General features: G+C 39.7%; 1 protein-coding gene across 2 annotated transcripts in view; it reads right to left on the bottom strand.

Moving 5' to 3' along the window:
* Positions 1–6,284: 6,284 nt before the first annotated feature.
* Positions 6,285–23,615, bottom strand: part of efna5b (ephrin-A5b) — a 91,876-nt gene continuing 74,545 nt past the window's right edge. Inside the window, exons 3-5 of one of the 2 annotated variants that reach the window (XM_080499343.1) lie at positions 9,588–9,653; positions 9,151–9,231; positions 6,285–6,837 (exon numbers count right to left, since the gene is read on the bottom strand). In XM_080499343.1, coding sequence (XP_080355469.1) covers positions 6,713–6,837; positions 9,151–9,231; positions 9,588–9,653 — 272 coding nt within the window. In that variant the 3' untranslated portion in view covers positions 6,285–6,712. The remainder of the gene's footprint in view (positions 6,838–9,150; positions 9,232–9,587; positions 9,654–23,615) is intronic. The other variant, XM_080499344.1, reaches the window with a different exon arrangement.

The following is a 23,615-nucleotide window of genomic DNA, read 5'->3' on the forward strand; positions in this document are numbered from 1 at the left end:
GAAGCGATTAACTGAAGACATCATTCAGAGCTGTCAGTCAAACTGATTGTTCACATGAAAACGAAACACCAAGCAGCCAATAAGTGAGCCAGCTGACTTGAGAATGATGCCTTCAAAAGCCTTTCACTAAAGTGGCCACTTCACGACTGTCAGTGGAGATCCTATCATGGTGAGATTAAACTTCCTCCAACAAGAATCTACAGCAGCAAGACAAGCAGTAGAATGAAAAGCACAGGTAAATCAGCACACATTCATACATTCACAATGCCACCTCGAGAAGTGGGGCGTTTCGGTCGAATACCATTCCATCTCAGCGCTCACCTCTCGCTTGTTGCTGGTCACAGACCTTGACTGTGTTCATAGCTTAATAGTACATCTGGGACACATCTTCACAGAGAGCTATCATTATCAGAGATTTAATGATCAGGCACAGTGATTTGTCTTTATTGGTCTTCCTCGACGTACACATGCACACACACACACACACCTGCATCTCTAGAGGCTTCTTTGGTGATAACACTGGAAAAACAACTTGACACTAATTGCCTCATCATGTCAAGTGACTTCATGCAGAAAAGCATTTCTTTCCTTTTGATATTTGGAAAAAGTAGCAGCTTTGGAAATATATGGGATTGGACACAATTCCTACCCAGCAAAAATGGTTTAAAAGACATTGCATAAGACACCTATGCTTTCTGTCTAAACTACATGAAAATTCAGTACAAAAGTAAAAGGTGAAAAGGCGTCTTTTTCAGGTTGCTGATGTCTCTTTATGGTCTATATATCATAGAAAGGTGAAAGGTGAAACAACATCTTTTTCAGGTCATTGAAAGGAAATCTGCATTAAGACATCTCCTTATGGTCTATATATGGTAGAAAAGTGAAAGGTGAAATGACGCTTTTTTCAGGTCATTGCAAAGACATCTCTTACTGGTAGAAAAGTGCAACGTCTTTTTCATCTATCTTCTGCACTGCTTATCCTTTTCTGAGTGCTATGGGTGGGGGGCAGGATACACCTGGACAGGTCACTAATCTATCACAGGACAAAGAAAACCACACACACTCACACTCACTCACACACATGCAAACTCTCGACAGAAAGGCAAAATCTGGTAAAATCAAAGTGACAAGTTTCACCGGGTCGGCTTCAAAAGTTCAATGTTTTGTGACCAAAACAAATAATGGTCAAAACTCAGACAGCGTGCAGTGTACATTAAACATCACATGCTTACAACCCACCAAACACCCCATATGATGTATGCGTTGTATATTGATCTAAATCTCATCAGTCCGTTGAAATTGGGTTGTTATCGGCCTGTTGAATGTCCAATAATGCCCAAATTTCACTGACCATATTAAAGCTAAAATTTGGATCACACTGGATGGTCCAAAAAGAATCCAATTTCAATGATATATGGACTGAATCGACGCTATGGTGGACCGACCAGAAATGTTTAAACCACGCCGGGTGCATCCTGGATGAGATTTCATGTCTTTTGTGCTACACGTCATATTCCAACCCACACAGTAATCTTAACTGTAACTCACATTGACATTAAAAAAAACTTTGACACTGAGGTCTGGTATCATGGCTCAGAATTCAAAGTTTTGTTTTTTTCATTTGATAAATTCTACATTACAATTTATTAACATTTACTTCCCATATAAAGTTAGGTCATTTTATTATACATATTCAGAATTCACTCATCTTCCTAACATTTGCTGGATTCCAGTTGGCTTATCAGGAGCCCTTTCTCCCCGATTTGGTCCTTTGGGCTTGCTAAATCTCAGTCTAATTAGCAGAGATAATGGAAGGTGAAGGTAAATGGTGCTGATGGGGTCCAGCAGAAGGTTATTAGGTGTCCTCATTAGCGCCTGACTGAAGTGAAAGCAGGTTTAAGGTCTCATTCTGATCCTGATGGATAGCGGTCCCCTCAGTCTGTCTTTAGACATTGTGATTTCAGTGTAGGGAGCAGCTAGGGGAGGCAGACCCTTGAGAAAGGGCCGTGATTGTATTTGTGTGCATGCTTGGTGATGGTGTCCAGTTTGGCACATTATGCAATATGAATAAGGTCATCAACTGGATTCATTAAAGGTGAAGGCTCGAAAAGTGCACAAACAAAACAGCAGTGCTTCTGATTACCGGCAGTCTGATCTGTCTCTTTTCTAACTTTGTAACAAAGAAAAATAGAAACACAGTCACACAATTGTTAAAGCAATGTATTTCTGTTTTATTGTATTACTCATAGTTGCTCAGACACGTGTATATACAAATACAGATAATTTGTTGTCAAATTTTTTTTGTTGTTCTTTATATACTGTAAAAGAGCAGGTTGGAAACATTCCCCACCGATGGCAAAGTGGGAGCGGGGTTCAAAGGTGAAGGAAGGAGGACAGCAGGTGGTCTGGTAGGGGTTATACAAGCACAAGAGTGAGACAGGACATAAAATGAACAAGTGGCTCATAAGCAAGAAGGGAACAGGGATGCAGAGAAACTGGATCGATGATAGTTTTTGTTTTTTTCCCCCCTGCTAACAATCCAGCGTAGGATTTGTTGGAGGGAGAGTGCGGCGGACTAATCCTTGAACTGCACCCAGGACCAGTGTCTACAGGAGCGACAAGTGATTTAGGGGTTGTTAAAAAGAGAGAGAAAGTGAAGGGCCCTGTTGTAGTCTCTTCGACGCCAGCAGCTGTTCCGTGTAAAAGCACAATGGCAGAAAGCGTCTTGTACACAGACGGCGCTGCCAGGGCAGAGGCTGAAGGGCTAAGGCATGGGAAACACTCTTGGCTGCCAAAGAGGGTTGCCGCTTCCCATTCACTGCAGCGACAGCAAATGAGACACGCACGCACACTCAAACTTATATGTCTCACACTTTTCTTTTTTTTTTTTTTCACCACACTGACAAATGTCCACACTGATGTATACACTCCGAGACGCCTCTGCGTCCTCCTCCTCCTCCTCCTCTGAGAGCAGAAAGAGGATGAATAGTCAAAGGAGACAGATTGCAGATACATGGGGTGAATTCAGTGGATGGGCACAGAGTCATTCTCAGGAAAAGGAAACTAAAAGTTTGAACTACAAAATGACCGACCCCCAGCCCCCACTGTAACTTCGCAACAATGGTTTGTGTTATGTACATTTGTCATCTGTAACTACACGTTTCTGTGACATCATTCAAATGGAGATGCAAAAACACACAACATGAAAGTGATCTGAAACTCTAATACATCTTAACGAAAAAGAAAACAACGGCAAAAGAAAACCTTTCAAAAACTTTTTTTTTTGTTTTTTGTCTGCTTTTTTTTACGTCATCAAGTTCATGCGCATGCCACATAATGAAAACAGGTGAGATCCTTCCATTAAAATAAGCCAACAGTCCACTCATGCCTGATCTTTGAGCTGAACGGCATGAAGGCAAAAGGTACAAATTCATTAAGTTCCACAGTTTTCTTTCTTTCCAAGGCAGGATCCGTATGTGAAGAGATGGTGACGGTTGGTGACTGGTCTGAAACATGACAGAGGTGACCCTCTCGTTGGCTAACGTCCAGCCTTCTGCACACTGGAGCAAGTACAGCTCCCACAGGTTTCCCCTTCGTATTAGCTCAAAGTTTCAATAGGCATTGAGGATCAAAGCACACAATGCATTGCTTGAGGACAGTACACACTCGGCAAAACCCAGAGATAATACGGTATTCATTTTTTAGAAAAGACATAAGAACCAAATTAATACTTTAATATCAAACACTATTTACATCAAGAAGTTTTCCTAATAATAATAGTCATAATCATCATCATCATAACAATAATAATAATTATACAGTTTTAACAATGATGTATCTCATTTTTTCCTTGTCCTCCAGAAAGGTACAAAACAGATACTAACCTAACACTACATGTTTTATGGTTGACTACCTCAGGATACACAGTATCCAGTATATAAGTTGATCCTCATTTCCCAGGTTAAGGTGTGTACAGAATAAATCATGGTAATGATAGCAATGATGACAAAGAGTATTGGTAATCATAGGAGTACAATTGAAGCTGGTCTTGGATAAAAGTCTAGCGTTAATCTGCTGACAAGCGTCCATTTTGAATCTTATGCAGTGCTTATTCCCTGTGGTGTTATCTTGAAAATTAGTACCTCATTAAAAGGCCTTGTCTCCTATTACCCCTCATAGCTGAGCTGCTATTCCTGTGTAATAGCATTGTTACTGTAGCACAAAAACCTATATAGCAAAAGGCAAAGGCTGTCTTTCTAGGGGGAAAAATCTGAAAAAGTCAGCCATGAAAACAACAACAAACTAAAAAAAAACAACAACAGTGCATGCCTTTGAGATTGACTTGTAATGAACAACATGTTTGTCATTGAATTAGCTGTTCTTCCAGTAGTGTTTGTTGGATGAATCCTTTTGTTTGAGTCTAGATTTGTTTTGTTAGGCACTCTAGTCACACTACCTTCTGCTACCTCCCGTGTCTTCCTATCTCAGTGTGTGTGTCTCTCCCTTTAATTCTTTCTGTCTCCTTCACTCACCAATTCTCTCAAACTGCAAGGTCATTGGTGCTTTAAAACCCCCCACGGTGGAAATCTACACCCCCCTCCCGAGACCCCCCAAGCCTTCCACCATCTATTTTTAATACCAGAAATAACTCTCCTTGCCACAACATGGGGTCCACATGCCTGTCATTTTGAACCTCATTAAAGAGTCACTTAAACCAGTAACACGAGGAGCTGAAGGTGGACATGCGATTGCTCCTGCGCTCCTTTTCTATGCCCGGTTTCTCTCTTTCTGTCTTCCTTTCCGAACCAATTGGCGCCTCATTTTTCATACAACAACCTGGGTTTGAAAGGAAGTCTGTTTCAGCAGTTGCATTTTTTTATCTGCTCGGTTGTCTTTGAACGCAAAGAAACAAGTCCCTGTGAAAAAAAATGCAAGCCATAAAAGCTTTCATTACGCTACCTCACCATGTGCATCTGTGGGAGTAGAAGGAAGCAGAATATCATTATTGCACTGTGAATTCCTTTGAATTTAAGTGCTAACATAAACCTAGCTAGACTAAATAGAGCTGTGCATTGCCTGAATTTAATGGATAGTGTCTCTGTTTACACAATGTGATTTCAACTAATTGGAGCTATGCATCAGCCCTATAAATGCTGTCCTTACAGCTGCGACTAACTGAATGCAAGGAGCATCTACCTATAAATTAACACAATTTTGAGTTAAAGCTACTTTTCTATTTTAAGGAAGAAAGCGTATGGCACTGTGAATTGAAGCGTCGTCACAAACCCCTTCCCCTGACTTCTCTCGCTGCTCTCATTTTGGTGGTGCAAAAGTTTATAGCATCAACATCATTAGAGAGAGTTTAATGACGCCATAGGCAGTGCGAGATAATGTTTATAGAAATAAAAAATGAGAGACAAGACTCAATTCTAAAGCGTGTTTTTTTTTTTTAAACAACTATTTAACAATCAATATTGAGGGGGAAAAAAGCGATAGATGCAAATGTTCAAAGGAGTGTTAATATTGACTAATGCTCAAATGGAAAAGAGAGAACAATCGCTGCCCAGCTCAGTAAACATTGCATTAAATCACTGTGCCTGCTGCCGTGAAATTGTGTGATCAACTTTCAAAAGATATAGATCTTCGATCTTAATAGCAGTGTGCAGAATGTCTGGTGAGAAAGTTTCAATTTCGTTGTTTAGCGAGTGAACCTGATGCACTGAGAGGTAATGCCATGAGCAAATTTGGACATACTCGACACTCATCAGCTCTGTAGGTTTTACCTACTTTTACTCAAACTTCCAAGGAGCCGTATCCACCTTCAAATCTACTTTATATTTAAAGAAAAATGAGACACTTTCATTAAACCAAGACAGTTTAAAGCCCCAGCTAAGGTGCATGTATACATCATCCTCAGTGCTATGGTTTCTAGTCTCTTTAAAGCCACTTCTTTTCCACTCCTTCATGTTCATCCATCAAGCAGCTAAGTACTAGACTTCACTATAAACTGAAGGCGCATAAAGTATCCTTCTTGCGACCCAGCAGAACTTGATCAAATTATTTTCTGTAAGGCTTCTGGAGAGGTCTCGGGATAACTATTTACGTGTGTATGTACAGTCATTCATTTCTACGATCTAAAATCTTCACTTCCCTACTGCTACTGTGTACACATTGTAAAAAAAAATACGTACTGCTAACAACTGTCTGTACAGAGACATTAACTGTATGTATTTGGCTCTGCAATGCTATCTGTGTATAACGACTCTGTGTGTGTGTGTCTGTGTGTGTGTGTGTGTGTGTGTGTGTGTGTGTGTGTGTGTGTGTGTGTGTGTGTGTGTGTGTGTGTGTGTGTGTGTGTGTGTGTGTGTGTGTGTAAAAACGTCAGTGCTGCAATGACACAAATGGGATGTAAAGGGATGTCAAAAGTCACGGGAAAATAAGAATCACTAAGTGTCAAAAAACGGGATTTGGCATCTTAGTTGAAAGTTTAAGAGGGGAAACTGTCTCCCCCACTTCTAACATCAACTTTTTTCACTCACAGACGGAGAAAGACCACTTAAATATTTTTTTCTGGAAAAAATAGAGGGTTCCTTGAGAAGCCTGCTCTTTTGCCCTAATCAAGCAATCCACCCAAATCCCACCCCTACCCTGCAGCCTCGGGCAGATTCAGGCAACGCTAGGTGTAAAATGACCTCCGGTACAGAGGGAGGCGCTATAAAGTGAAGAGTGCTGCTAAGCACACCAGCAACGAAGCAAGAAGTGGACTTGATTTCCTCAGTTGTGGCACAGCATTTGTTTCACTTCGGGAAGGCTCAGCCGGTTCATGGCTGGTGTCATCTGAAGAACATGCAAAACATAAGGAAAGTTAATTCAAAGTACAAGCTAATTTCTTTCTACAATACATATGAAAGATTCCATTATTAAATGACTTTTGTTTTGTGAGCCACAAAGTAAGCTGGCAAGATTCTTGTTTACATCTCTGGCTAAAAAAATGTTTTGGTTTCATATCGTCTGAGTTGCCATATGAACTTCAGTTGCTACATAATGTTTCTAGTCCCATTGTAAGAAACATTTTAAATTAATCTCCCAGGTGTGAGTTGCCTCCTTCTGTGTGCGTCTGGCAGTGGCATCAGTATCTGTAAGCAGCCATGTGCCCACTGCACCATGGGTAAGTAGCTGAACCATGCACAGAAAAAGGCAGACAGATAGAAGAGAGGATTGCACTGTTACATAACTATACAACTGTGTGTGTGTGTGTGTGTGTGTGTGTGTGTGTGTGTGTGTGTGTGTGTGTGTGTGTGTGTGTGTGTGTGTGTGTGTGTGTGTGTGCGTGTGTGTGTGTGTGTGCGTGTGTGTGTGTGTTTACACGGAAAAAGAAGGAGATGGATGAATGTTTTAATTTCCTCTTTTAGAGAGCTCATATACGAAGAAGATTGCAGCAAGGGAGACAGCCTCGAAAGCTGGAGGGAAGACAGCGAAGCATACCAACAGGCACAGTGACAATCTGGCAGCAAGATACCATAAGTACACCTTGGTGTTACTCTATGTGTATGTATCGTTATGCAATTGTGTGTGTGTGTGTGTGTGTGTGTGTGTGTGTGTGTGTGTGTGTGTACCCCATTCACAATTACTGCTCATATTGGTACACCGATTAAATATTGTTTTATAATTTATTAATTTAACACTGTAGATTCTTCATTTCTTTTTAGTTTGATATTCTGTTTGGATTTTTTTCACAACACTGTGTAAAAAGAATTTGGTAACACATGGAAAAAACATGTTTTTCCACTATGTTTTGATTATTTTCTTTACAATTTAAAATGCAAAAATAATAAATCATTGGTTTTTTTTTCCTTTTCTTTTTTTTCAGCCATGGAATGCGTTCAAGTGCATGGTTGAGCGAAGGTCACCTCCGTTTCAAAAATCCTCACTATATTGACTGAGGCCCCATTTATATAACGATGTTTTCAAATGAAAATGCAAAAGTTTTACCATTCATACAACAACGACATTTGGAAAATGCTTCTTTTTGAAAATGACTCCCAAGGTGGAACTTTTTGAAAACGTTCTCACCATCTCCACGTAAAACGCAATAGTGTCATGACGCCCAGACCATATTTTCCTGGGACTTGGTAGTTTTATATTTGACAGTCTCCTGTGTATGTCTACTTGCCATTGTTAATGTTCAGAGCATACTGTTCTCTCTATGTGTGTGGTTTCATTAAAAAAAAAAACTGCATCAGCACGTGGGTCTGTCATATTCACCACATCATTTACTGTCCTTTCCATGTAAATGGTCATCGTTTTCAAAATGTTGCCATCAAAATGTAAAACCTTTCCCAAACGAAAAGGCAAAAATTATGTGTTTACATATTTTAGACCAATTCCAAACACATTTCTTTAGCTCCTGTCCATGTAGTTTGAGACCTCGTAGTGAGCTGGTGCTGAGAATCAGAATCAGCATGTGGATGATGTGCTACTGTTTCACTTCAGTGGCTGTCTCCTGTATGGAGATATAGAAATGCTGGGTGCGATGTGCACAGAAAATAGTCAGTACTGTGCTACAGAGCCAAAGAGAAATTCAGTAAAGAGTCAAGAAGCTGATTGAAACTTTTCTATGCTATTTTTACCATGTGAATGTATTCATGCACACTTAAGACTTGATTGTTTTTTTGTTTTTTTACACTGACCAGATTAATGAAACTACTGAAGTGACTGATCAAATATATAAAGGCAGTATGCTATGGAGCACAACACACAGCTGGAAATAACATGGGTGTTCAAGTAGTGAAAGGGCGTGATTCCATATAATAATCTGTTTATAGATCTATTTGTGTATGCACACACCCACACACACATATATACACATCAATATGAATCAACATGCTATGTACAGGAAGCCTTCAGCATCACTATAGAAACAGCCAATTAAAAGTGTAAGCAGCATGTAACAGGTTGCAACTGACATGACACTGCTGTGGTCATCAAGAGGAGGATCTGTTTAAGAGAAGCACCAGGCAGTGATGTGGAAGGACAGATCAGCTCCCAGGAAATAAAAGGAGGGACAGAGGCACAAAACAAAGAGACACATGGAGCACAGTATGGAAGTCAAACAGGAAAGATCAAAAGAGCAGGAAAAGCCATACTAACCTCGTGGTTCTAATGTATTGTCTACTTTGTCGTTTACATCAAAAACGTGGTCATGTACGCCTATAGTTTTCACACAGCTGTCTATAACAGAAAATAGGGAGAATGAGAGATCATTAGAGGGATGTGCCAAATAGGTTAGTGACATTTCTAGCCTTTGTTTCGCACGACTCAAACTAAACACCCCAAGCAACAAAGCTCATGGCAACATTCAGATCAATTCCTTCTATGTGATTTTCTATCAAATCTTTTAATGTTGAGAGCGGAACAGTATTTCTTGGCAGGTAAAGCACCTCTGTGATAAATGAAAGAAGACTTTTAATAAAAGGCAATTCAGCAAGGTAAGAAGAGATGTACAAGTTAATTGTTATGCTTTTTAGCCTGAATGTGTACTTCAACATGCTCTGTTATAAAGCTTTGAATTCCATGCAAACACTTACTTGATGGTCGGACGAAAACTTTGAGCTTCAGGCATGTTTTCCTCCCATTTTCTGCGATGGTCGAGGCTGAAAGAAAGGCAGACACAAATAAATATTCATTTAATACTACTTGGATTATCATAAGCACTCAATTGAGAAAATAGTTGTCTTTGTAGCTTCCCATGACAATTTCCAATGCACTACCCTTAAAAGAAGTGCATGAAAGCATTTTTAGATTTTTTTTTTCCTTATTTCTTTTTTTCCTTGTCTGTTGGCCTCTGATAAATTGGAGGTAATTCACACAGGCGAAACACGCCCCCACCCCCCAAAAAAAACAAAAACCCAATCGTCAGATAGTAAATGTTGACTCGTAAATGGATTTTGATGGGTTAGTCATGGTTTTTGTGGAATTATAGCTAGAAAGTGTTAACAGATGTGGTGGAGAAACCTCTCAAGGGATAGTGGAATTCTTTGCTCACAGTTTAATTGTACCTTTTCCGATTGTTTAACTAGCAGTAGCTTAATGAATGCTCAAGGAGCCTCAATTTGATTTGCTTAAAAAGAGGTATAAACTGGAAGCTTGAGCAGTATGCAAATTGTTTTCTTGTTTACTTGCATGTCATTTTTCTTTATGAAGAGACAACACTCACACACTGACAATATACTGTATGTATTGCATGTGTGGATGGTTTGTGGTTGAAGAAATGGATCCATTCCTGTCAAGTCATTGGGGTGTGAATCTCTGAGCGTTAGCTACCATAGAGGTGGTATCGCGTCCCTTAAAAATATCTCATGTGGTGGGAGCGTGCGTGTGTGCATGTGGTTGACCACTAATGGTGTTGCGGTGAGGCACCAGGTGCTGTCTCCTGCAGAGAGGGATAGGGGTCAAACACATGTCAGCCGGAGCATGGTGGGTGAGCACTACGTGCATCCGTCATGGCAGGAGAACGTACAGTAGTAAAAATATATATTGTTGCCTTGAGTCAGGGGGAGCTCTTATCAAATGGAGAAAAGTGTAGGCCTTTTCCCTGGGTTTTTGTGTGGTTTTTTTTAAACCAATGCTGTTTACTCATTTTCAATTCTACTATTCCCTGCTGCTCCAGAGTCCATACTGTCCACTAAGCTGTCCATTGGGCATCGTTTAATGTCTTCTGATGCAATGAAGGTAGGCATTTCCAAAGACTATCATTTGAGGAGCTGTCAGTTCTTCTCTTGTGAGTCTTTACCTAACCCCTCCCTCACTGTCCCCTTGTTGCAGCTGTATCACCCTCTTCTCGTCTGTCAGCTTGGCCATATCTATTCTTCAAAGCTCAACTGGGCTGCTTTTATCAATGAATATGTTCACACACCCTCCTTACATGACTGACACACACACACACACACACACACACACACACACACACACACACACACACACACACACACACACACACACACACACACACACACACACACACACACATGCCCACAGTTTTATATTTAATTCATATCTGAGATGAAATAAAAGTATATGTTCCTGCTTTCATTGAGACAAATACAGAATAAGTACAAAAAAGGTCAGATGGGATGGAAATCTTCTCCTTTCTTGCACTTTGTATGCTCCTCTACTTCTGATTAAACCTTGAGATCCGGGTGGCAGCGTCTCATCAAATACATATTGCACAGTCTTCTGCCTTCTGCACAGCTCATCAAGCACACTCGTTCTCAGATGCCTCCTGACCTCACTGTTACCATTTTAATTTTGTCACTCCATCAGCTGTTTCTTCATCATGTGTCACTGTGCAAGGAAGGTGACCTGAGATCAGATGCTATTTTTCACAGCTCAACTCATATTCAGCTCATAGACAGGGAGGGGGGGGGGGGGGGGGGGTGTAGTGATAGATAGATAGATAGATAGATAGATAGAGAGAGAGAGAGAGAGAGAGAGAGAGAGAGAGAGAGACACACACACACACACCCTTATTATTTCTGTGTGGAAGCAGCCTGTGACATGCTAATGAACCTTGGTCACCATCGCTCACCCACTCAGTCACATATACCCACCAGTACCCGCACAATTTATGTCACTACCTTATTGCTTTGCTTCTTTATACTTTTTAATGTAAGCACCTGCAATGCCAAGAACATGCGCACACACACACACGCAGGCACGCACGCACGCACGCACGCACGCACGCGCGCACACGCACACGCACACGCACACGCACACACACACACACACACACACACACACACACACACACACACACACACACACACACACACACACACGTGTCTCCAGATGTTATATCTTTATCATTGTTGCGCATAGCGCTGAGTCACAGCCATCGACACCAGCCACTTAGCAGGAGCAGCTGATCGTGAGAGACGTATGGCTCTGATGAAAATGGTAAAGAGCATGTGGGAGTCTGTCATGCAGGCAGTTTGTGTAGCTGTTGTAATGTTTTATAGATTTGGCCATGGGATGATATCTGCTGCTCATGCAAAAAAAACAAAAACAAAACTATTTGATTTAAATTTAACCAGTTGTATATGCAATGCACCGTTGCACACTTAAGAGTATAAAACAGCTTGGAGAAACACTAAGGAATGTAAAGTAATTGGGTATACATTTCTGTTTACAAAAGAAAAATAACTTTACTCTCCACATTCCCTTCTTGGTAGCAAGTGTGATGACAATTCTTCCACCTGCGCCCCAACTGTCCACACTATTGCTTGTTTATTTTAGATTAACAAGCTGCTGAGGGCCAGCTTATTGTTCCTACAGGCTGTAACATCAACACCTGCTATTGTGGTTCCCTGTAGGCTCCCTCAGCCATCCGTCCATCCAGTCCTAGCAAGTGGCTGCTTTGAAGGACAGGAGCTCCGATTAGACGTCCTGAGATGGAGTGAGTGGGTGGGGATGGGTGGGGGTTGGAGTTGATGGGTGGTGGGGTCGGGTTACTACTCCATGCCCTGTCCCCTGGCTGGTGATGGCTGGTTCCCTCAGTACACTGCATTATGCATCAGCATTAAGGCAAATGGAATGAAGCTGAATCCAATTACGGAAGAACAAACAGGTGGGCTCAGTGCAGCTTAGGCGCAGTATTGTTTCAATCACAGCCCAAGCCAAGCTATATTGCAACTGTAATGTTATCTGGGAAAACACATTTCCTTTGTCTTTCAATGGAACATTCACATTCCAGACATGAGGACATAAAACCAAGTGTTGAGATAGAAAGCTAAAAGCAAAGTTTACGTTGGCTAAATACAGTCGATAATTTCAGGGCAGCCAGCATATCGATTTCTTATCCATCATTCAGGAGGTGTAATGGCTCATCAGCGAAGGAACATTGTTGAGTGAGCTTTCGTTTATTTTCTTAACGGTACATGTGGTGTCGTCTGGGGTTTGCTCCAAGTCACTGCCAGGATTTTTTTTTTTTTGTTAGCACCTGTCTCAACACAACCTTAGTGCATGACATATTTGCAAGCAATATATCAGTAAAGATTTACCATTTAAAATGAACTCTTTCGACAAGTGTGTTTGTCATATTCAAATACAACAACACGAAACAATCCAGTGAAACTTTTGGTCTCAGATGTCTACCACTCATGTCAGGCAGTTACAAACTGTCTGCAGCCACTCTTTCAGTGTAGGGTTTCAAATTTATATAACTCAAGCATTGACTGCACTTCTGTCAGACCATACGAACATGCAACAATATTAGCACCATGTTGACATACATCAAGCCAGAGTCGAGTCTCCTGCCGGGTTTATTAACAGCACATTAATCCTCAGAAATCTGCTTCATTGGGTGAGTTGAGCAGTACATCCTTAAATCCTTTCTGCTAGTACTGAAGGTCCTCGATGTTTAAGTTTGGAAGTATAGTGAAACACAGCTTTCTGGCCTCATTTTTCATTAACTAGGATCATCCAGGTGTCTGAGTTTATTAACAGAAGTTGACCATATATAGCATTACTCTCCAGAAACGTTTCTTTCTCCAGTCTTTGCACATGTTTCTATTCATGCATTAGTATTTTTCTTTTACTGTATGTCCAGAAATCACAGCACGTTTAACAAAAGCACACAAGAAAAAACCTTGACAGAATATATTTAAAAAAATGTTCATATGAACACACACTCTTTAATAAAATTAACACAAAATGCTTCAATAAACAAAATAACACTATTTTTCCTTTAGAAGCTTCATAGTAGCAGATTGTACATGTCGTGTGTGTGTGTGTGTGTGTCTACACAACATGCATGTGTGTCAGAAGATGGAAGAGTCTATCGACTGAAGAGGCCCATTAACCAGATGCTACTACAGCGAACAAGCAATTGGAGGGAATGAGGGAGCTGGGAGGAGCAGTAAAGGAGGACTTGGATTCAGGCATCAGAGGGAACATAAACTCCCCTCAGCCCCCCGGTGATAGCTGGCCTTTTGCTCTTTCCTTGTATCTCTCAATCTCTGACAAAAATGAACCAAAGCCATTCCTTATGCTACGCAGGCTGAGGTGACAAGGTCAACAGGAGCAAAGGAAAGAATGAGGCAAAGAATATGTTGAGAAGGGGAAGTCAGACACTGTCAATAATTATACTTTCCAGATTGCATAGTTCCTTCACGCTATTGTATCACACTGCAATAATGTGGGGATACAATTATATCCCCCTGTTATTAAGTTTGAAGTACACCCGGCATCATAATTTTCCCAAATACCACATAATAATGCACTAACAAATTAGTGTCTTCTTTGAAATGAAAAATTGATGATTAGAAGTCTGAAAATTCTTCAGTTTCATTCAGTGATTTTATGTCTTCATACTCAAATGACAATAAAATGGATGGTTTATTAATCTTTTGGGTGAGTTTAGCTTCTCAAAGCAGACACAAAGTAATAAATCACTGTACATAATAATGTTTCATTATAGCGCTTAGTGTATCACATAGAACCATATTATTGTTATGGTCTAAGTATCCACCCACTGAGAAACTGTACGTGCGCCACTGTGTATGAGTATGTAATGTGTGGATTGTAAACGAAAGAAGAATGAGAAACAAGTAAATGAACCAATTACACATAATGACCAATGTGAAGGCTTGATCATACACTGTGGCATTGCTGAAGTTTTCAGCAATGCAGACAGCGCAACAAAAAACTATCTTCAGCCAAAAGAAGAGCAGGAAGTTCTACAACAGATGATCCAGTCCCACAGAGCACTGATCCCAACTTCATAATGTCAAGTATGGTATTACATAAAGAGACAGAAGCAATCAGACAGCCTAAATGGTTTTAAAGCATCCTCACTTTGCTTTTAGTAAAACCTTTGCATGGTACTTCTTAGTGTTAATGGTGTAATGGCGAAGGATAAAATGCCTTTGTGAAAGTGAATCATAATCAACGGCTGATGATGGTTGCTCGATGCATGAATCATAATAGGCTGAGAGGAACCTTTTGCCCTTTGAATCACGGCCCTTGCCTGCTCTACTTTTCCTCTGATCTCGTGGCTTTTCACAGCCTCTCTGTTTTTTTGGCAGGCAGAGTGATGACTGCTTCATTGGCAGTCAAACTCGGATAACTTGATTAGAGTCTTTTCTCCCTCGCCTTGCTTTCGCAGGCTGTCAACAAGTGTGCCATGCCTTGGCCCGTGGTCTATTGTTAACCAAGCCTGGCCCATGGGCGAGCTTACTGGTTGCCTGTTTCCAATTTATTTTCCCACCAAAAACACTGTTGAAATTCCATAGAAAATGCCATGGCCCAAACTTACATTTTAACTCGGAACTCCAGCACTTAATCTCAGCGTTTGATTTAATGCTGTTGTTCATCTTGTATGTGTGTTTTAGACAGTTGTAGCAGTAACTAGTGTTGCATCTCTGTACACTCAAAAAACATAAACTAATCAGTTTTTCAGTTTACATATTACAAATATGTTTAATTAACATGGGTATATTGAGTTTCTTGTTGTCAAATGGTTCCTTCTAATACATGTTGAGATAATATGAATAAATGGGATTCAATCTACTTAATATGAATAGATGAAAATGTGTGACATGATTAAATTACCTTAACTCAACAAATTATTTTTGTGTTCGTGGAAATGACTGAGAATAATTTTTTTCAAAGCATCAACAAATGGAATAGTGTAATTTAGACATGATCAGAATCCACTCCATTACAACTATATGTTATCTTTTCTTCTTCGAACCTGTTTATTTCCCTTATTGATGTCCTTCACTGGGTCAATGGAGATGGGTATAGTCTCCAAATCTAATTTTGCTGGAAGTTTCTTTCTTTAAAGAAAGAACATTTTCCTCTATTGTCATTTATACTTTCTCACTATTTCTTTGTTGATTTTTGCCCTTTACTGAGATGAAAAACATTTAGCCTTTGATGTGCATGTTAAGGGATGCCATTGTTCAGTTTGTACTGTTGGGATTAAGTGGAATGGAAATTAATACAATGGGAACTGCACTACAGTGAATTTCATGACCTTCAACCTTCAGGCTAAAACTTCAAACGTCAAACCTATTAACTCTACTACAAAATTGATATTAATATTCTTGGATTTTAGATTTGAAACATAAAAAGAAGAGAGAAAACAAAAAATGCAAAGTTTGGACAAAGTAAGAGATAAAGGCTATGGTAGAGAGTGCTGTTCTAAAATCCAAAGAGAGAGATGAGATGAAAAATGGAGACAAGAAATTATGTAGTAACCAAGGGAGATAAAGGTGGGGGGAATGTCTCCATCTATCAGGATTATAATAAAGCATTCCAGACAGTGTGCGTCTAAGTGCCTATTCTATATGTCTTTATATGTTTTTGTATGCAAAATTTACACGAGTGCATGTGTGCCCGTGCCAGTGTGTAGCTTTGTGTCATATTACTCTGTGTTGTCAGATCATTTCTGAATGCTGATGGCGGGGCTGATTTTTCATGTGAATGGATGAAAGGTCTGAGTTATGATGGTATCCATATGCAGGTTCCCTCCTTGTACCACAAATGGAACAGCACTGGCTCTTTATCATTATTAGCAAACCCTCCCATAGCTCCAACAAAATACAGACTGCATACTTCATCCCCTGCCTCTATTTCATTTATCCATTAATGCCATTTTCCAGCTGCTGGTGCTTGCTGTATCTCTACCTCTATCTCTTCTCTGGAGCAACTCGAGGGAGCCTGCTGCATCACAGGATTTATGATCTATCAGAAGACAGCTATGGTCCATGTCTTGAAAGAATTTGTGTGAGCTTTGTGTGCATGCAGCAGTCCAGTAAAATGGAAAAAGACCTTATGAGATGTAGTGAAAAGGTCTTGTAAATATCAAAATGTTCTCTTGTGTGTTAATGTGATATTTATGATCAGTCATAGTCATATGTTGCAGTTGCAATTTGCATATTGGCCTGAAGGCTTCTGTAGATTGACTGAAACCTCAACTGAATGTTGTTGGGTTTTTTTTCCCATTCTGTAATCCAACATGTGTGAATTCATCATCACCCTCTGGGTTTTGATAGCTATCCGAATGTATTAATTTCATATTAGCCACATTCTCTGCTTTCCAGTGAGAGCATTTATTTTTGCTGTGTCCAACTCAGAAACATCAAGCAAATATTTCTGACCATGAGCAAGACACAAAGGTGTCATTGATTTAGCTTTCAGAGGGAAGTACTTCCAGCCCATGTAGGTAAGCAAGTCAGATAGCAAAAAACAACAACACTCTGACTGCGAGTCTGGCATTGCATGATCACACCAAGTAGTTTCCCATTTTCCACACATCTTACATGGCACCCCCCAACCTACCCGCCTATAACTCTGCTCGCTCATCTCTTCCAGTGTGCTGCCTCTGATATTGGATTTCTGCCCTTTTCAGATTAAAATCACTCAAATACAAGATCGTGGATTGTGTCCATATTAGAAAAACGTGCTCGCATCAGCATTCTGCGAGATGGGTTTCACTTAAACCAAGAATGTGCTGCGAACTCTGACCTGAGGAGTACTCCCTCTGTTCTTGCCTATCCTGTCAGTCTGACAGACACGCAGAACTGCAACTCACTTACTGCTAATACTGCATTTTGCTGAATTGCTTGCATATGTGACCGGCATTAGATTACTCCTCTCCCTGCATCTGTATGACTGTTACATTTTTTTAAAACATCTTTAATGTAGTCCCTTGCTAATGCGTTCTTTCTCTGTTGTTCTTCAGTTAGTTGACCTATAGAGAAATCATAACACAAAAAGATCCAGCTTGTGAGCAATACCGGTTTTAATTTTAATGACAACAAAAATGAAGAATTATGACCTCCACTTGAGTGAATTCCCTCTGTCCTGCTACTATTGATTAAGCTGTTTTCGTTGTTGGCGTGGATGACAGCAGAAACCTGTCTCTTCTCTCTAATTTTTTTGGTGATGCAACAAATCAACCCCTCGACCCGCATCATACTCATAGGGCAAAAACACCATTAATGGGCATTTTCTCAACAGAAGTATGATTTCACATCTTAATTTCCATCTACAAACAAGAAACTTAATCAATCACGTCACCAAGGGCAATTTTTCCAGCGCTCAGTCTCGTCGGTCATTTGGCTCCAGGAAGAAAAATTATTATTCATGTGCTATATATATATATATATATATTTGTATTTAAAGCCTCTTATTTTTTGCTAAAGGTATATAAGTGCTTTTCTAAATAGGTATAAATCTGTTAAGCATTAATTGCAAATATACGGTCAATTTGCAGTAAAGAGTGAGCTGGTGATTAAGAGTTATTAATTGGAGAGCCACTAACTATGGCTTACTTCTGCCTCATGTGCTCATGGATAGTGACCTCTGCCTTGGGACACAATGACATTTCTGGTGAGTGCCGGTGTGTAATATAGCCAGCTTCAGTGGGTAATGATGCATGAGGTATTCTCCGTAAGCTATGCTTCATTACTCATTCACACAACATGAGCAAACTGACTATGAGGGCAAAATATGACCACTTTCCTCTTTGTGCTGCTGAACCAATAATATAATATATAGATCGTTTATGAAGTAGCAGGCTCTTTGCCATGTGTTAGCTAGACATAGTCACTGTTGGCACAAAATGTTCACATATATGCACTGACAGACATATGATGGACTTTGTTTCAATAAAAGTTAATATGTGTTGAAATATTTCAAAAATGAAAGCTATCAGTCTGTAATTGGGGTTTGACATTCATTATTTAGACATTTAGCCTGGAGTATTTTACCATGTCTCTGCAAAGTGAGAGATGGTATGATACACATTTAATGATCCCTGTGGAAAATTTGAGTAAATTCAGACAGAGTTGGCAAGGACAGCCACGCAGGGCTTCCAGCTTCTCATTTGAATTCATTCATCAAGTTCAAAGTGATGCAGTTCATGAACACTGACGACATAGAAATGACCTGCAGTATGTTTGTAATGTGTATTACTGTATTTGTACATATAAAGTCACTAAAAACATTTGCAGCTGATACTAGTTTCTCTATGAAGACAGTAGCAGCCTGGAGCTCTTGTCTAATCAACGTTTGCTCACGGCTGCAAATAATTTGACAAGAGCACTTTCATTGTTATTAACGACAATAATGACACGAGATATTATCAGAAGTTAGAAAACCGTGGTCTTAATAACAGTAAAGTGGAATATGAGAAGCAAGATTGTTTTATAGTTGAATGCCCATCAACATCGAAAAATCATAAGGACTTAACAATATGGCTGACATTAAATACAGCTCAGAATTGTATTCACTTCATTAAATAGGCATGGTGTTATCAGACATTGACAAACTACTGTAACTACAACATTGAAAATGTTTCAGCTGAAGGTTTTGGAGTTCATTGCAACAAAAAAATTGAGAGATAAATCTAAATCTGCACAAGTCACCTGCCCAGCACAATCTCTGCTCCAGAAATAACATGCATGCATCCTGTCAGGCTTATCGTTCCACTGACACTGTTTTTCTATCTTTGCTTGAGCTGTATATTGTAAACTCTGACTTAAGATTACCCAAAAGCTGTAACACTGACACGTTATTTGTCACTGCACCAGGGTATATGTGCACACTGTACTTTATGTGAATATTTGTCAACTTATTGAAAACCGGCAGCCACATTTCAGGTTCCTACAGATTCGACAAGGAGCTCACTAACATTTCAGTATGACAGATGCTTGACAGCATGCATATTTTCACTTAAAATATGCTTTCCTTTCATACAGCAGCACACCAGTGCTTTAACGCAGTCCCAACATATTTAATAGCTCCAGGCTGGCTCTGAGACACCCCGTCCTCTTACCTATCTTCTTTACAATGAGTACTAATACCAGTGAACACATCAACTATTACTTTACTAATTATGAGATCCGCTCTATTTTCTAGAGTGTCATATTGTGATTATACGTGGCCAGAGTGGCTTTACGAAATCTGATTTAGGCAACTTCAGGATAGACAAAGTTTCACACAACCCTTTAAATTTCTGAAAACTCCTAAAGGGGTCCTGAACCCAGGCTGTTAAAAAAAAATCACATATGTATTGGCTTTACTGTGTTTACATCGGCTGTAGACCAAAAGACCAAACCAAAGATTTGAATATGTATAGTTTTCTTTACAAGGGATAATTCAAGTGGAAGACTATGTTTCTGTGACATGATGTTGGTGGCATTATTAAAGTTTTTGTAAAAAAGCTGAAGAAAAATAATTTCCTTGACTTCATCTCACCTGTATTTTTTGTTGGTTTTTTAAATTAAATATGAATTATTTAAGCACTAATGGCAAGCAACAGTTGGGAGTAGTTGCACGCTGCCTGATAGCCCTATAATAAAATATCTTTAAATAAAAGCAGGAAAACAGAACAGGCGGCAAAAAGATCTGCCTGTAAAAGTTTACTCCAACTCTAAACAACTATTATTTGTGCCGGTTGATGCCAAACAGGCCTGCTTCTGATATGCAAACAAGATTATGGAAGATTTTCAGTTATTGAGGCTTTCAGTTTTGCTTTTCAGAAAGATTAGCGACAACATGATTTGAGGTAATCAAGCCTGAGACAGTGTTTTTAACGAGTTATTTTTTCTCCATCTCAAGCAAATGTCTATAATAATACTAAATTAAGCCAAGCTGTAATCCTCAAGACCATTACAGTAATTAGGTCATTATCTTTTGATAAAACTTCCCTGTTGTGATTTAATTTTACAGTCTGTTTAACTTCTCCACAGATAGAGAATTGTATAAATCCGTGGAAGACATTATGAATTGATGCAAAATAAAAAAGAGTTTCTGCAGGAATTCCGTGCAAGAGGTAGTTGCAAATGAATTGACAGGTTTCAGTATGTAACTACCTCTGTCCTATCTCTCAATCTTCCTCCTTCAGCTCTGCGTTCTGTCCACTGAAGAGATTGTCCAATCCATCAGGAGCCATCTCTCCCCCTGCTTTCATTGGTCATTCACGCTGGACACGATGTGAGCGGGAAATCACATGTCAGATGACTTCATGCTAGATGACTTTAATATCCGCCACAGTAGCCAGCAAGGCTATAGGCTAGAATCATTCAATGGCCAATGAAGCCGCGGGCCACTAAACCAATATGGCGCGCTATAGCAGAATGGATGTGTTTCATGGACGCCCTGTCGGTCGCAGTGTAATTTAATCCAGCCCTAAGGACAAGCATCTTTCAACAGAAATGAAAAAAAATTGTTTGAGACTTGAGGCAGTGGATGCATTTTATACCCCTGCACTAACCTCCATCTACGCTCATAAGTTTAGAGACATCCATTTTCCCCTCGCTGCATTTAGTAATGGTATCAATGCAAATTGACCAGAAAAGCAAAGGAAAATCAGGTTACTTTTGACTGACAAATGGCCTCTGGAAAAGATGAGAGCTATTTGTTTTCTAAACTAGCTTGGAAGACAACACTAATTCACTATGGGGACAATGGAAAACATTCGTGAGGTGCATATATGTTTTCTTGGTTGTTTTTCCCCCTCCGTTTCCAAGCTTAGTAACAATGTAGCGAGGAAAACATGTGAAACGAATAAAGCCCAGAAGTCTTGGCTGGCTGTCAGGTTAACTGCTTCATAAAAAAGGTGCAAATTTAGAAACCAGATCAGTGAGTATGAAGAGCTGGTTTCAGCTTCCCTCTCGACTCTTCCAAGGCTCTGCGAGATGGAGAAAACACAAAGGCCCAGAATTTGACAGCCACCTCGAGCTGCATTAACACCACAGGCCAAAGTTTACAGATAAAGACACATAAACATACTCTAACCAGCAGCGTTTAGAAGTGGGGTGTTAACTGTCAAAATGGATCCCCCCGCTGAGAGGGACTTTTTATTGAGTTTTTCTCATGCATTAGCCCAGAAAGTGCACAAACATGTCAAGCTTTCCTGAAACAGTAAAAGGGATGATGTACTAGACCACTATCGTTCCACACATATGAGAATGTAACTGCTCCTTGTTATATAAAAATCAGCACACCCCTGCGACAAGTGTGTTTTAGGTGAATAGCGACACATGCACCAACTGACTCTTCTATATGCATGTTAGTCTGAGGTGGAGGAGCAAACTCAACTCAATTCCACTCCATCACCTTGCTTTGATAAAACCTAATTTCCCAGGGGCTTCAACTTCAGACAAACCAAGTTGGGCTCAGTTCTTATGCCAAGAAGCAGACGACTTAACATCTAACACGAGCCGAATAGAAGCATAATATAATGTAGGAAGAGGAGGGGGGGTGCTCGTTTTTTTTTTTAGAGGCGGTGTATTGTGCAGCAGGGGAAGTGAGCTATAACTTTCAAACTGTCTCAATTTTACTCCCCCGTGAATACCATTGCCATTTTAGGGAAGAGTTCTCTGTGAGTGATGAGAGCAGAGTGAAAAAGCTTGGCTGAAAGCAGTGCATGAAAGCATCTACCAAGATCACTGTAATACCACTCTCAAAGCTTTGTAGTCAAGCTGAGAAAAGATGATTGAGAAATAGTGCATCTCTCACCATAGTGTATGATTAGAAAAACATTCCGGATGGCTATCTGCTTTTATAACTCATGTCAAGCTATTCACCACTACATGGATTTGATATTTTACTCGGAACTGTATATTTCTAATAACTTTTTATCAGTATTATTGAAGAATTACACTTATTATATTTTATGCTGTGGTAGGGTCACAGCTTTCTTGCAGAAATTGAATGAACATAAATGCTGAGACAACATTTTTCTGGCACATTTCTGTTTGAATGACTGTATATTTCTTTTTCTTTTTTTTTTTTCACCCAATGTATTTTAAACCTGGTAGGTCTTGATAAACACACTATACATTGTTTTAAAATGGATTTCTGAGATGTTTGTCATACAACGGTGAGCTCAGTGGTTCAAAGGGTCAGAGACCAGAAAGTCACCGGTTTGAGCTCTTCACTGGTCACAAGTTTCTCTGGTTTATGTCCTTCAGCGGCACATTTAAAGAAGCAATAGGGTTGGGGTTTTTTTTCTTGCCGTATTGCTCTATTGTTTGTTATATTGCACAATGTTTTTTGTTACATTCTCTTACTTTTTCTTTGTTACACTGTTCATTTGTCCTGTGAGAGGAGCAGCTCTCCAATTTTGTTGAAGTAACGATAAAGGTTTTCTATTTATTTCTAGTCTATTTCTTTTGTACATTTTAAGGTCAGCCCACCTAGCTGCCACTCATGGCATAGTTGATATCTTGCAACTAATACTTTTTATAATCTTTTTGTTTAGTATTGGGCTTTATTGTATTTCATTTAAATAAAACTTACTTTTAATCATCTGGCTTTATTCACTTGTTTATCTCTGTATGTAAATATATGTTTGAAGTTGTGGGCATGTATGTGCGTTTGCAAGTGCACACATATACACCAATCGGTCATAACATTATGACTTGTCTAATGTTCACTCCCCGAGTCCATCAATAGGTCTTTGCCATCTGTGTTGCCAGTTCACCAACTCTCCTTGGATCACTTTTTATAGATACTGATAACTGCAAACTGTGAAGAGTTACTATGTTGTATATAATACACATCAGGTTCAAAAACAAATAGTTTTCTTGCTGCTTTATATG

This window comes from Blennius ocellaris, assembly GCF_963422515.1.
Source record: "Blennius ocellaris genome assembly, chromosome: 7".
NCBI lineage: Eukaryota > Metazoa > Chordata > Actinopteri > Blenniiformes > Blenniidae > Blennius > Blennius ocellaris.